At 41.1% G+C, this 15,974-nt stretch overlaps 1 protein-coding gene across 2 annotated transcripts in view; it reads left to right on the top strand.

The window, feature by feature from the left end:
• Positions 1 to 619: 619 nt before the first annotated feature.
• SYNPO2L (synaptopodin 2 like) overlaps positions 620 to 15,974 on the top strand; it is a 49,904-nt gene continuing 34,549 nt past the window's right edge. The window contains exons 1-2 of one of the 2 annotated variants that reach the window (XM_088128449.1): positions 620 to 865; positions 12,336 to 12,487. In XM_088128449.1, the coding sequence (XP_087984575.1) occupies positions 755 to 865; positions 12,336 to 12,487 (263 nt within the window). In that variant the 5' untranslated portion in view covers positions 620 to 754. The remainder of the gene's footprint in view (positions 866 to 12,335; positions 12,488 to 15,974) is intronic. The other variant, XM_088128454.1, reaches the window with a different exon arrangement.

Below are 15,974 nucleotides of genomic sequence, written 5' to 3'. Positions count from 1 at the left end.
TTGTTATTAGTACTACTACATTACTATGCATGGAGGCATGCAGTACAGACAACCAGACTTATGGATTACATTAGCAGTTTAAAATCAGTGGAGCCTAATCTGATGGGAAAATCTTCTCTACGAGTCCTACTGAAATGACTGACAGGACCCATTCATTGTAATGGACTTGCCCAGATAGCTCTCCCATTTGATTGTACTCACAGCAAGAATCAGAGGTGGCTTTGATGGAGGTGAAACAAATATCTTAAAGATTTCTCGTGTGGACAATAAATAACAGCAGAGAAAACTTTCAGAAGCTTTTGTAATTCCATGTTTTATCGCAGTGCTTAAATCAAATCCTCCCCAGCTGGAAAAGAATGAGACAAAGCTCTGGAAAGACAGGAGGTGAGCTATTTTCAGCCATGAGGCTGGAGTGAGACATCCAGGATCTGTTTCAGGCCGGGAGGTGGAGAGGACAGAGAGTGAGATTGACAAGATACATGTGCAAATAACTCTGGCGTCTTACCAAAAGGGGTATCAAACGCCCGACCATGGTCTCTTCGGCAGCTGGACATTTAGAAGAGTATCAAGTGTTGGTCTTTTCTGTGCCTGGGAAAAGGATGGGGGTGGGGCAGAGAAAATCAAATGTTGGGAGGGACTGGAGAAGGTAGAGGCTACTTGCAGCAATGGCCACGCAAACTACCATCCCTTAAGAGCTGGAGGTTTATTTTACAGCAAGGACATTTGTCACACACAAAAAAAGTGTGCTGAGGTGATGGGAGCCGAAGAGAAAGAAGAGGTGCTTGTTACTCTCTCTGGAGGGGCCCCCTGGGGCTTCCGGTTACAGGGCGGCTCTGAACAGAACAGACCCCTTCAAGTATCCAAGGTAGGACAGAAAGACATTCTAGCTCTCTGGAGTGGACACAGACAGTGGGGAAAGTGATCTGAATGTCTTTGCTCCATTCCATGTCATTGCTTTTCAGGGTTCCAACAGTCTTCCTTGGAGTCTGATTTTCTGTCTGTCTTTGTTGTTGTATATACATATAATGATTCTGAATTTCAAATAAATAGGTAGTTGGAGAGGTCCACGTGGTCTCTGCAGCCAGTGTTCTCATTCTGATGCGGTTAGTCTTGAGAGCTGTAGAAGTACATTTCAAAATTTAATGTGCAAGGACTGAAAGTAATGTGCTAAATAAAAAGAACCCCAAATTTACTTCTTACACAAATTGGTATATTTTAAAATTTATTGATTTGCCCAAACAGTTTTTTTCCAATAACAGGTAAATTTAATTCCAAATACGTTACAAGTATATGTAAAAAAATGGTAGATGGCAAGCAACATCTTGAAGTATTTTTCAGTTTCTCTCATGCAGAAGGGATGATCTCTTACTTGAGAACTTTTAAACTGGATCTGTATCTGCCATAGAACCGAATTAATCTGTACGCATATGCTATATCCATATCATCCTACAATTAAGCCACTATGAAACCAATGCAATATGTAAATCTTATCTTATGGAAGTGAAATTGTTTCTAACAGAACCGATGGTGATGGCATATGTTAATTGTACTGGAGCTGTACTGTACTGTCTAAGTTTTGTCCCCTGTGAAGTATCAGAAGTTTTATCAGAAAAGAATAATATCTCTGAGTGCATATTTATTCCCATATATTGCTTTTCTATCTATGAAACTATAGAGGCTGCAACTGCATATCTATAAACATATTTAAATGAATAATAACCATGCAAGTAAACTCCAATGGCAGTAACAAGAAGCCTACAACTGATACTAAAACAATTACTTGCAAAATCCCTAGGAAATATACATTAAAACTTGTTGTGATAACACAAACATGTCTCCAATAACTGGCCAAAGAAAAGTAAAGAATGCTTCCAACCCACCACCCATTCTGTCACCTAATTTCAGAATTGAAATGAAGCTGAGTGTAAATGACCCATTCTCGCCATTTTAGTTATGGGGATGTGACAGGTCCTTTTGCGCTGAGAATTAGCAGCTCACTGAGAACTGACAGGCAATTAGAACATGCCTTTTCTGGCAAAAGGTGAGTGGAGATGTCTCAGACAATCTATAGCCACTGACCAGTAAGTGAGGGCCTCACCCTATCTCCTTAGTTTCAGGCCAAAAAAAACAAAAACAAAACCACCACATCCATTTTTCTCTTCCCGTGAAGAAAATCTGTAAAACAAAATAAATGTGTATCATCTCATGGGTCCATCATGGTTTGTATGTCCTAGCCCAACAATCTTACTTTAAGAGATCTTTATCCAACCCTTCTGCCTAAGTCAGGTGAGAGAGGTGAGAGAAGGTAGGAGGCAGGATGAGTCAGAGGACTTACAGACTAAACTGTTTATAACAGTTGTCCTATTTCATTTATGGAATTTAAGGTAAATTATAATTGTCATTGAATTGTAAACCTCTTACTGGCGCTGCTTCTCCCATCTTTTTATTATTATTTTTTTTTACTGCAGTGATTGCATTAAGAACAGAAATAATATAGTAATAGCATTTTTTCCCCCAAATATGGATAGGAAGTACCCATTGTCCTATTTGGGGGTCAGGATTGAGGCCTGGGCATTGTGAAGGTGTAGTTCACAAGTAGTGAAAGCAGTGTAGTGAAGGTCTACTTACAGAGGCCACCAGTTGCAACCATCAACCAGTCCAGAATCAGTATCAGACCAGTCAGGGTCTTTGTTGCAGGTCTGGAGGACAAAGAGAAGAGAAGCAATATCTGGGTCCAGGCAGAAAAGAGTCCTGTGCAAAAAGGTCTGCCAGGCAATTAGGGTTAAGGGCACAAGGGGAATAAATTGCACAGGTTCATCCCAACAATGGAGATGGCTGCTCTCAAGCAGGTTGTACTGGAGGCTGTTGCTCTCTTGTCTTCTCAGCTGCAAAGGCGGTATTGAGTTGCCCTGAGTATACCTTTATTTCCCTTAACTACTTTCCCTTGGAACTGAGCACTTCAGCACTCAACGGGCCTTCTGACATTGGTGCTGCTGCTGCTGCTGCTGCCATTCGTATCAGCTGCTAGCTGTCTTGTTCAGTTTAGAGTAGAGACTAGGACAGAGTTCTGAGCTCATGGGGACTGGTTCTGGCCCAGGTTCAGTGCTGGTCTGGTTTATTTAGAGTAGAGGTCTGCATAGGATGGTTCGCCCTCTCTTCCCTATCTGAGGAGTCTTCCATGACACTGAAGAGGTTGTCTCATGGAAAGGAGAATGATGTTTTGCGTCACCTGGCCCTTGTGTTTTGCACTGCATGCTAATCCTAACAAGTGGGCAAATTTTACCCAATTAATCCATTTTTCTGAGGTTGCATGACACATGGGATTAATCAAACAACCAGGGCTTGCACAACAAATTAAACTGAAATGTAGTTGGCTAGTTTGTGGCTTAGTGTGTTATGTGAAAACAGCCTGCCTTCATTTGTACTCATAATTTATGTCTTGACTTGCTTCATGTTATTTTGTTGCCTCTTTTTTCTATCAAAATCTTTAAAAAAGAATAAGCAAAAATGTTTCACCCTAACCCTAAAGCAGCTTCCAATTTGCTTCTCTTCACAGTATCTTTTTGCAGTCACAAAATACCTTTTTCACAGAAATACAAATTACCACTGTCAACTCACAAAGTCTTTCACCCCCGATGTCCTCTCTCTCTCCCACTCTTTACAGCAACAGGGAGTCCTGCCTACCCCTTTTTGTCCTCTGTCGTGGCTCACTCCAAAGCTTTGCTCTTTGTAAGAAATAGCCTCTGAGTTGAGGTTGAGCACTCATGACTTTATTCACAGGTCCATGAGGCTTTCTTGACGTTTGCTCTCTCTTTTTCTCCAAATGAGCCCAGATCTCTCATTTTTTCCAGCTGAACTTCCACACAATGTGATATTGTGTTATGCACCTGGATGGCAATTTGGCTTAATTCAGTCTGTTTTGTGTTGCATTATGTGACGGATACACTATAGGACCATATTTAGCTTTTGATGACAGGGCCAGGGCAAGAACTAAATTTCATGATATTTACATTTAATTAAATTTTAATATAGTTAATGTAACTATCTACTAGGGTTAATAATTTCCCCCTTCTATCTCTGGCTGCACCCAAGGGTTTCTGGGCGGCATAAATACTGGGCCCCTCAACTTCTCAATCTCTTTAGCATCTAACAGTTGTCTTATGAGTCTGGCCCGCTATTAGGTTAATGTACAACATATGAAGACTGCCCTCTCTTATTGCAATATTATTTAGTTGAGTATCTTTATATCCAGCAAGTTGGGGGTGGGGAGACTAGAGTCATAAGGGGCTGTAGTCTAACCCTCCCTTTGCAGTTCAAAAATCCAAATTAAAGCTTCTCTGATGGTTGGCTTTGCTGCTCATCTGGCAAGTAGAAGTGCATAATCTTACTGGATAACTGGTTTGACTGCCTTAATTGCTCTTAGCACTAGGAGCTATATAGCACTAGGAGCTATAGAATCTGTCTTCTATGATTTAAGACCAATTATTCGATGTCCTGAACATAAGAAAACAGGACATGACCTTCTTCCCTGTGGGGCTTCTTCAGGTATTCGAGAAGTGCTAACAGAGCTCTCTGCAGAGCCATTTTGAATGCAAGAGCTGGGCTGATCCAAGACTAATAGTCTCACACACACCCTTAATGCTCTGAGGCTTCCAATAGGCTTTGCATGTTGAACTGATTAACTTTGTCCCTGTTTTCAAAAAGAGAAAAGAATAAGATCCCAAGAAGCAATGGGTGGAAGCTCATCAGAGGGAGAACCGACCTGGAAATAAGGAGGAATTTCCTGACAGTGAGAACTATTAAGCAGTGGAACAGCTTGCCTCCCAGAGTTGTGGGTGCTCCATCGCTGGAGGTTTCCAAGAAACAATTAGACAACCATTTGTCCAAGATGGTATGAGGACTCCTGCCTTGGGCAGGGGGTTGGATTAGAAGACCTCCAAGGTCCCTTCCAACCCTATGATTCTATGAACTACAAACTAGTTAGCTTGATGCTGATACCATTGTGGGCATTTAGAAAAGAAGGCATTGCTTAGCAAGAGCCAGCATGGACTTATCAAGAGCAATCCCTGCAAAGCAACTTTAAACAATTATTTAATTTAAAAAACATTACAATTAACATTTCTTCAAAAACATTGGTTATTCGTTTTTGGGACCCTATGGCCTCTAAAGCCCCTTCTATCTCCATGATAAGGGGAATAGCAAACATAATAGGATCAAGATTCAGGAGGATCATGACAAGCTGGGACAATGAGCAGAAACCAAGACTTTCATTTTGTTAAGAAAAATCAAAGGAATGAGAGTATAAGTTCAAGGGTGGGAGGAATAAGTACATACTGGGCAGCTGTACTTACAAAAGAGTGTGGATGACTTGGTGGATTACAAGCTGAACATGAGCCAACAGTGTGATGCAGCTGAAAAAAATAGCAATTCTAGGCTTCATTGGCAGAAGTACAGGGTCAAGATCAGGATAAGTCATTGTTCTTCTCTATTCTGTGTTGGTTAGATCACACCTCACACCTCAAATATTGTGTCCACTTCTGGGCACCTCATGTTAGAAAGGACATTGACAAACTGGAGCATGTCCAGAGGAGAACAACTTAGGTTACAAGGGATCTGGAAATGTGTGTGTGTCTATGTGTATTAGGACCATATGGAGGTGTTAGATATATCTAGCCTTGAGGAAATCAAGACTGCAGGGAAATTTGATAACTGTTCAACTATCTCAAACAATGTCATGTAGGAGATAGGATAGACTTGTTCAGTGTTGCTCCAGAAGATAAGAAACAATGTGTTTTGATTACAAGGAAGTAGATCTTGGTTATTGTAAAGAATCTCCAGTGATAAAAGCTCTGCAGCAATGGAACATATAGCTTAGGAGATGGTGGATTTTTCATGACTGAAGGTATTTAAGCAGATGTTGGATGGTCACATCTCTGGGATGCTGTGGTAATTAATTCTGCACAAGGATTTGGACTGGATGATCTCAGAAGTCCTTTCTAAACTTACATTCTATGATTCCAAGTCTTTTTTAACAAGTATTATTAACAGGCCAGGTATCCTTTATCCTATGCCAATGCATTTGATTTATTTTGGCTAAGTAAATAATTGCATTTATTGTATTTCTGAGGCTTAAATCAGATGATAGATGTTAAAAACTAATTTCTGATGATGATATTTTAATTTGGATTCCTACACTGAGCAGGGGCCATAGATTTGATGACCTAAATGGCCTTTCCATTTTAGAGGGATAGAATTAGTTACAAATGCCAGGATATGTGTGCAATTATATAACTGTCTTGTAAATGGTTACCGTGTTGTTTATACATAATTGTCATGGTCTGGATGATCTTTTTGCTTCAATTTCTTTTGCCCTGCCTTCTCTGCTCACCTGTCCCGTGTATATATATTTATCAGCTTAGTTTTATTTTAATTTATATATCTGCTAATATCAGCTCTGACCCACAAACACTTAAACCATAATGTAATAATAATTATATTACGGAAGACTCTTTTTCTCATTTTGTGAGACTGCATACTTCCAGTCCTAGTTTTTCTCATAGCCTTATACTGTATCTGAATCATCCCATTTCACTGAAGGAAGTTATGAGTACTCAAAGAGGTCACTTTGCATTTGTAACTCTGCTGTGTTTTTCACAATTTCTTCCATGCCTTTCCTTTTATCACAGATAGCACATCAAAAGGTCAAGAGGGAACAGTTCTGGAGTGTGTAGGGGCTCCATGGGGGGGGGATATCAAAAAGTCAAGAAGGCATCCACGACCATGTAATCAAGGTGTCTAAAAGAGGGGTGGGGCTTTGTTTATGCAGCTGCAGTTGCCATCTTGATATTTTTGACCCCCATCCATCTGCATGGAGACCCCTCTGAGTGCACCCCTTCTATCTGCTTGACTACCACATCAGGTTTTGCATGGCATGCCAAGGGCTCTATTCCAAAAGTCGGGGGAGTGGGAAGATTTCAGGGTGGTAAGGAATGGACTCCCATTTTGCCTCTAGGCTCCCCTGATTCCAAAATGTTCCAAACCAAGCTCTGAAAAAGTTGGCTGGAGGTGTACTAAAGGAGATGCTGGTGGGCTGCTTGTCCCCCTGGGGCTGCATTTTTTACCTTATTTTTTTTATCCCAGATAACCTATGAGAATAGTCAAGATTCTGGGAAAGACCTCAGGGACCTGAGTCTCCTGTGGAAGAGCATGGGAGATTATTAATGGTACCTGTTGTGATGATATAAAAACATGAGGAAATCATCATGTTTCAGACAGATATATAAGTACATCAGGTAGAAACATACAAATAACCTCAGGGAAGGAATTCTCTGTTAGTTTTGTGTCAAATTGAGTCCCAAAAATGATTTTTTTCCCCTTTAAGTTCATATCAAGAACTTTTATGTCAAGGGGCTCCATTTATTTTGGGTGCCGTAAGGCTACGTCAGTCCCAAGCATCTCCCTTGGACTGGGAATGCACCTGCTCTCTGGCTTTGGGGCATCTGGGTCTTAATCAGTCCCATTCCTGACATAGCAACAGACACTCTTGTGCCTCCTTCGTCATTTTATGCTTTTGTGGCCTGGATGCTCTTCCTAGGAAGTTAGGAAGAAAGGAGCAAAAAAGCAGTTGGATAAGCCCAGGAAGAGAGCCACTTGCTCTGTTGCTTGCTCGTACAGTTTCATGTTCTCATTCCACATTTTTTTAAATGTTAAAGGCAGAGGAAGGGCAAAGACTCCGAAAGGCCAGGGTGATAGCAGTTGTGCTGAGGGACACAGCAGATGGAATGAGCCATTTCTATTTTAAGACTGCAGCAGGAGTTGGACCCCAGAGGCTGATAAAAGTCCAACAAATTCCTAGCCAGGTCATAGCTCCCGAAACAGATACCTCCCCTTTCTTCTCACCTCCATTTGGCACAAGATACACTGAGGACTGTGCCAGATGTGAAGCTAAACCTCTAATTAAGAAGCCATTTTAAATCTATTTAAATCAATAGCCATGCGGGTGGTGATTTTTATGAGGGACTACTGTGTAGGTGGTGGTGTAATCTCAATTGCTGGTCCTGCAGTCCCAATTACTCCAGGTTGTTATTAATTAAAGGAAGCTGAATACTCTGTTTTAATAGCTCTCTGCAGCTTTAATTATCACTTTTAGAATGATTAACTTTCCAGTCCTGTAATATCAATTGTGGCTTCTTCACTATGTTTCCTAATTGACAGAGGTGGAGAAGTTTGTAATTTGTGCTTTTAACATTACTTTAGCTGACAGCCTTTAGGAATAGATGCTGTTGGTTTGCTTGAATAAATATAGGAGCCCTTCATGGTTAACAGCAGATGTTAGAATTTGTTGTCAGGGCTTCTGCTGGTACTTAACATTTTGGAAGTACAGGTTTGGGAATTTCCCATCATTAGCCCTACCATGTCTGGGCTACAGAAATCCAGATTACCATTAGATGGTGGCGAAGATTTAGAGCAGTGTTTCTCAACCTTGGCAACTTTAAGATGTGTGGGCTTCAACTCCCAGAATTCCCCAGCCAGCCATGAATTCTGGGAGTTGAAGCCCAGACATCTTAAAGTTGCCAAGGTTGAGAAACACCGATTTAGAGATTTCCCTATTCTTATGCTGCCATCTATGATTACCCAGAGATTTGCAGCCTAACTATCATGCTAGATTGCCCTGTGTCTTGGAGGGTCAGAGTGTCAGGGTTAAATTTCTCAGAACTTTCTCTGGTGACATGACTCTGATTGGGCAGGTTCCCCTGCAGAGAATGCGACGGGCCCACAGTCCACCTGGCCCTGTTCATTCCAGAATCCCCTGATGAGGGAGGCATGGAAGCTGGGATCTCATGCCATGGCAGGTTCCAGGGGGATGATTCAGCAAGGCCTAAAACATCAGCTGATTCTCTGTAGGCCAAAACACAAAGTGCAAAATAGTATTATTTGGAAAGCAAGTATTTTGATTTTAGTTTGGCTGTTTAAAAAGGAGAAAAGCAAGGACATATCAAATGAGAATGGCACAAAGGTTATTTCTTTGACTTTGATCAAGTCTTTCGGCCCTGGGGACATTCCTTGCTTTGATTGTGTGGCTTCGCTGCTGCATGAGTCTTACTGCCCCTCCCCCCCGACATGGAAATCTTAGTACTTTATGGGTATGTTTTACTTAGAAACAAGAGCATTTATAGGCCCATCTTGTTACGTTGCCCATTACATTGATGAGATTCTTTACATCCTGCAAAGGGACATTATTTTTCCTGCCTCTTCTGCAAGCAGCAAGAGAATTTATGTTAAAATTGGCAGGAGGTCCCTCAGTGTGGTGCTGGCCAGTGTCAGTCTACCTTTTCAGCCAGGAATGCCCTCCATCTGCCTGGGTCTTCTTCAGATAACGATCACCCGAACATGCAGTATTTCATTCAACAGGATGAGTTAAAAGAGAGCTGTTTGGTAGAGTGTTAGTTAATACAGTTGCTATAAGAATAATCTCTACAGACCCTTTACATAAATGTTAAATATATAACTTAGGACAGCAGTCACCGACTTTTAGGGGGGGGACTTTTTGGAATTTTGCTGCAATCACCTTCATAAAATGGCTACCAGGAACGGCTACAAAATATCCCTTTCCCAGAGAGCAAGAAGTCACTTGTCCAACATCTTAAGTAGAAGCCTAAGGTAAAGTTTGAGCCCTAGTGCCAAAATCATATGACTCTCTCAGCAAATCATAACAAAAATTCCAATTTCCGAGGAAGCAAATTTGTGATTTTTAAGCAAAACAAATTGGAAGGGTCCAGAGGCATTCTTGGAAATAAAGATGATACGAAGGTTGGAGCTTTGTTTTGTAGGAGGCCAAGTTCCCTTTTACATTTTGCATTTATTTTTAATTAAATTGATCTTTTTAAAAAGTTGGAGTGCAGAAAGCAGGAAGAAAGATCTTTGCAGCTGCATTGATGCTCACGGGCACTATATAGGGATCTTGAAGCTAGACGATCCCATTATTACAACAACTTTATTAACACAGGAAAATCACCTCTTCTTCCTAACAGAATGAGAACTGTACATTTGCGTAACACGTCGGTTGCTCAGTGACTAGAACTCAGTCAGTTCCATGCCAGCCATTTTCCTTAGAATGTATCTCATTTCTTTACTCCCTGAGGAGAATCCAGATAATGTTGGTGGCAGATCTCAGCATTCCAGGGCTTTCCATAGTCTCCCCCATATTTTGCAAGAAGTAGTTTTTGATGATTTTACTGATAAAGCACAATTACAGAATACTTCTACGTATCCTAAGCAATGGGCATGGTCAAAAATAGGCAGGTTGTCTTCCCTCCAGAATTGGCTTTATAGGAAACAAGAACCAGATGGCCGGATATCTGAACAGGTAAAGGAGGGCACAGACAATTGGAAAGGAGGACAAATGGGGGGAAAGGAAGGAAGACACATTAACTCACTTTCTTGGAATCCACAACAAAAATTACTGTATAGTGAAAAAGTGCAAGAAAATGTACTTAGCCTACATGTATATGAAGTTACTTTTTCCAGCATCAGAAAGACTGGCTTCTCAATGGCAATATTTTTCCAACAAATCTTTATTTTCAAGAACATAAGATAGCGATAATGTAAATCGACGATGATGCTCTTTTTAAATTTCACCATAGAAATGTAGGATGAGTCATGTGATCTCCAGACCACAGTGATCATAGATTTGAAGGGGCTGGACTGAAGCTGATTGCAGGAATCAGAAAACAAATTAAATAATATAAAACTAGGCTGTTGAATCTGTTGATGGACAAGGGAAAGGAAGAAACAGACAATTTACAAGGTCACAATACATGAAAATTTGAATGACCACTGTTGTGAAAACAGTCCAATTTTTTTTTTAAAAAGAAGACATTCAAAAAGCTGGATAATATTTGATTTTAAGGCTATGCCTGCTGGATGGAGGACATGAGGATGAAAAGGAGGACATGTCCTCCTTTTGCCAAATGTCTGGTAACCCTACACATGCCTTACCTGGAAAGTAGCTTTATCCCATGTGTTGATGTCCTTGAAAGCTGTGTAACCCCCCCATAAAACCCTGTTAGATGACTCCTCTGTGCTTATTCTTTAATACATGTATGGACTTAGAAACTAGAATTGGGGAATTGGCTTAGTCCTCTGGACTTGCCTGGGGTAAGCCTGACCTTACCCATGCACTAGATGGTTGGACCTGTTTCTTAAAGAGATTTAAAAAAGGGCACCTGGTTTTCTGTGGGCACAACCCGTAGGCCTGGATTCTGTGTGCTTCAGCTGAGGCTTATCGATTGTTATTAATTACATGAGTGGCAGCAGTGAATAAAACCTCTGAAAAAAAGGGGTCTGGCACCCTATCCTACCTTGCACGGGCAGACACCCTTTTTCTCACAATAGTATATAAGTTAAATTATTATTAAAAATAATCAGTTCTCCCTCTTCTAGTGAAACCTATAGAGAGTAAGCTCCATTAATGAAGTGACAAGAGGTAAAAAATGTCTTATGTTCACAACAAACAGATAATATTCGGAACAGATTTGGACACCTCCCTAATTCACAGGAATATAAGAAGGGGAAGGAGGTCCAATCAGACTTGCAAGGTTCTGTTATTATAGCCCATCTCAATAAAAGTAGTTTTAGCCTTCCTATGGAGTCGGTTTCCTGGTCTGGTCTACCTAATAGGGTGGACAAAACCTCAACAGGGCAACTGTATGGGCAAGTGTGTCTAAGACACATCCCCCCACACGCCACGTCTGACACCTATCCATATTCCTCTGCTGGCTCTCACCATCTCTCCTGAAAAGCCTTTCTGAAGCCATTTGACCAGTAGCACCTTTGCATATTCAGCTTCTTTCTATTTGTGAATTTATTTATGTAAATACTTATGAATGATAACTTTTGCACGTTATCTTTTAAAATATTTCAATACTTAAAATAGCTTACAACCAACAACAGATTTTGGAAGATAGTGTTACTGCCAACACTTAGATGTTATACAGTGAACAACTTTATTTTTTTTTTTTCTTGCTCAGATGAAGTACATATCCCAAAGTAAAAGTGAGAAAGGAGTGTACTGTAATGGCTGAGCCAGGGTGTGGTAAAACACTCATGATGGTAGCCAAAATGATGCAACGGAAGCTCCGCCCATTTTTAATGTGTGACATAAAATGGGTGGAGCTTCCATCGCACCGTTGTGGCTGCCATCTTTACTTTTTTGATTGTACCCTGTGGATACACCTGACTGGGCCTCGGCCTAAGACTCCCTCACTACCTGCTGAAAAGTTGAGTAGGTGATAGAGGTACTTCTGGACTGCTGATCCTAACTTTGCTTTTTTTAGATTCGCAAGAGAAGTAAAGCATGTCGTGGGGGCCTGTGGGAAAATGATGAACTTGTATCCATTAACGGAAAGCCATGTGCTGGCCTCTCCCATGCCACTGCCATGCAGATCATCGATTCTTCCAGTAGCACCCTCAGCATCGTTGTTAAAAGGTAATGGGACCTCTGGTGGGGCTGAGTGCCTCCAGAACATTTGGGTAAATTGTATATTTTTAATTGGAAGAGCAGCATTAAATGCTTCTTATTAACTTTTGGTGGAATCATACCTGATTTCATAAATCTCCTCAATTATCTCTATCAGGTGTTCAGGCTAAAGCGTGCGTGGAAAGATCAGAGTAAAAAGATTTGGAAGCAATGCACGGGTTCTGCCCTGATATTTATTACACATATCCTGCTGAAAAATTAATATCAGAATGAGATTGATGAGGCTCTGGTATACTCTGGCATTCAGACCAGGCTGAGGCCCACTTAGCTAACACGCATCATTTTGATAGACCCTTCTAAGCAGGATGTCAGACTTGTAATATCAGCTTTCCTGTGCAATATTCTAAATGACACCTGGAGTCTTTTAAAATCCAGTTGCCTTGTACTGTACAGTACCAGAGTATCAGGGATGTATGGCCCTTCATATTGTGGATATTATGGCTGAAACATAAAGCCATGACATAGATTCAATGCAATGACACTGTGTACTCTCAAAGTTTTTATCTTCTAGATTGCTGATCTTAGAAATGTTTTTTAAATGAATACTTTTAAAAAATTACTTTGTATAACTGCATTGGAGTATGGACTTCAGGATCAATTGAGCCAGACATATAAAAAAATTCTTACAAATTAGTATGTCCCTGTCAATCTCCTATCTCAGCAAACTGTTAAAAATCTTTGAGATGAAGGTATGTTACATAACCTAATAAATATTATGCACATTACTTTTTAAAAATATTTGATAAAGCCTGTGCCAAAAGCTCTTGTAGAAAGTTAACAATCATAGGAAAAGGATCCTTACAGCTTATGTAACTGGTTAAGTTATTGAGGTAGGAACAAACAAGGTGTGAGAAGACTGTGATGTCATTGAAGCTGACAGCTGCTGATGTACAATTGGAGAGTCTGAGGGATTCCCAGCAGTGAAGCTGAAAAGAGTTATTCTATTTCAAACAAGTTCTGCTATAGCAACACATTCTTTATCTGTCTCTCCTCCCACCCCCCAACCCAACACCCATGGAAGATCCATGGCAGCATTACAGATGTCTGCAAATCATGGTATGGCATGTTGCCAATTCTGCAACATTACCTATGCTGAAAGGAGGAACAATATTATAATATTGGCCATGCACAGAAGCTATGAAAAGCAACAGAGAAGCTTCCTGGATATAAAATCATAGAATTTGATGGCCATGTTGGCCATCAGGTTTTGAGTTCATCTCCAGTTCAGGGGTGGAATCTAAATGGAAGGATTCCAGACAGAAGGCTACAGAGCTTCTTCCTGAAGTAGAAGAGTATATCCAAGTAAAGAGAAACCCATCATCTCTCCAAGTAACTGAACTCTTACTAGCAGGAACTTTTTCCTAACAATCACTTGGAATCTGCCTTTCTGCAATGCAAGCTCCTTGTTCTGTGTCCTTCTGCACTCTGGAATGAGAGAAAACAGGTCTGTCTTGACCTTCTTCTGTCTGATATTCTTTTGGCTTATTTGAAGAGCACTATCATATTTCCCCCACAGGGCTCTTTCAGTTCAAGATCGGCACAGGATTTACACAGCCCCATAATGTGTAAGGCTTCCAGTAGTCTTTACGCATAGACATGATTAACATTGGAAGTTAATTGGATCCAGTACTGCTCCAGATGGGGGAAATGGGTCAGTTTGCTGCATTGCCTGGCCATCTGCACTTCTCCATTGGTGAGAATTCCCATTGCATCCACTTACTGGAGTCTCCCTTCCCTTCCTCAGGTAAAGGCCACAGGCCACCTTGTGGCTGCTCTGAGGGCAGGGGGCAGGGCACTGGCTAACTGCTGTTTTATTGCCCCATTCACCAGCTGGAGGGAATGCTGGCCCATAGGGAAGAGAAAGATGAGGATGCTTTCACAGTGCCACACAAAAACACTCCTGAAGGTTTAGGAGGAACTGGGCTGAAAATGAAGCCAGATCTCAAGCCCTTCCTCCACTTTGGAGTGATGGCCTGGCGTTCTGTCTGGACTATGCTTAGCATGCTCCTCACTGCTGGATGTCTGGCTTCTTTACCAGCCTTACCTGTGCCAGGAAAGCCTGCACCAATCCCTTTCCTTTCAGTGGACATCTTTGAGGATATGAGATTTTCACTGATAGACCTTTTATATGAGCCCCTCCATTAACTCACTCTTACTTCTGACATTTTCCCATCTGGTACATCTGCGGGTGGACTAGTTAAAAACAAAAAAGAAAATCCCAGTTTTATCCATCTTCCTGTGACTTGGGCTGGAAGAGAAACTGGCAGAAGTATTGTCAATTTTACCTTGTTATGAAAGAAGGGAAGAACCATTTCATCATTCCATCAGTGAACCTCTAAGAGAAAAAGTGGGGAAAGCCCCACCATTCACCATTCCAATTGGGAACTTAATACCCTCTAGTGCAGCATTTCTCAACCTTGACAACTTTAAGATGTGTGGACTTCAATTCCCAGAACCTTAAAGTTGTCAAGGTTGAGAAACACTGCTCTAGTGTTTCACTAGTTCACTAGGGAAAAAAAAAAAAGAGGGACAGAGCTGTCATCCCTTTTGAATGGGGCAGGCAGCCCAGGAACCCAGGACAGAATGACCATGGTGGGCAGCAACCATGGACTGCAGGGAGGGGACGTTCGTGCCACAGCACATAGTCATCAGTTGAAATGGAGACCTTGCCTACAAGGCAATGAGCACAGTAATCAAAATGAACAGCACTGCTTGTGCCATCACAAGTCAGAAAGCACTATTTTGATGTGTAGCACAAAAAGATGGGTAGAGATACATTTTCGGTGGATTGGGGGTCAGTAAAAGATGACATGGTATATTCTTCTCCTTGAGAAATTGTTAGTAGCTCGTACTTAGGCTAGGACAACCTGGTTGTTTAAATCTGCTGTGAAAGTGGCCATTTAATGACTGTCAAGTAGTAAAGCAATAATCCAACTAGGAACAAAATACTGCAAAGAAGTTCCTCTAACATCCAACTCAGCAGTATATGCAGAAGGGCACACTGGCTGAAAGGATCATATTCCCTCTCACCTCCCCCAAACATGCAAAAATTATCCTACGGAATGGCCAAGGTAGTTTCCATTCCAAAACAATCTTGAAGTGGGATTGAATTGGCTCTAGAAAATAGTTTTCATCTAAAAATGTCTAGGGAGTTGGCTGGGAACCTCCCACTTGAGTATCTGGCTTATGAATGGAATGTTGGCAAACTGGTCAGTGGTGGTTATATATTCTAGGTGTCTTCTAGAGGAGTAGCTAATTCCTGCCTCATTTAAAGAGGCTAGTATCAATTTCAGCCTCCTAAATCTAGTTTCCATTCTATTACATGTAATGCTATAAAAGGTAGTTAGTTAAGAATCTTGTCCACTTAGTCTTCCAAGTAGTCTTCTGCTACTTAGTTCTTCCATGTTCATTTCTACAGTACTCCAGTTGGTTTCAG

This window comes from Python bivittatus, unplaced genomic scaffold (assembly GCF_059951505.1).
Source record: "Python bivittatus isolate LINGU-HERP-01145 unplaced genomic scaffold, Pbiv_v1 ctg000050_np1212, whole genome shotgun sequence".
NCBI classification, from domain to species: Eukaryota; Metazoa; Chordata; class Lepidosauria; order Squamata; family Pythonidae; genus Python; species Python bivittatus.
This window is presented reverse-complemented; position numbering and strand designations above follow the sequence as displayed.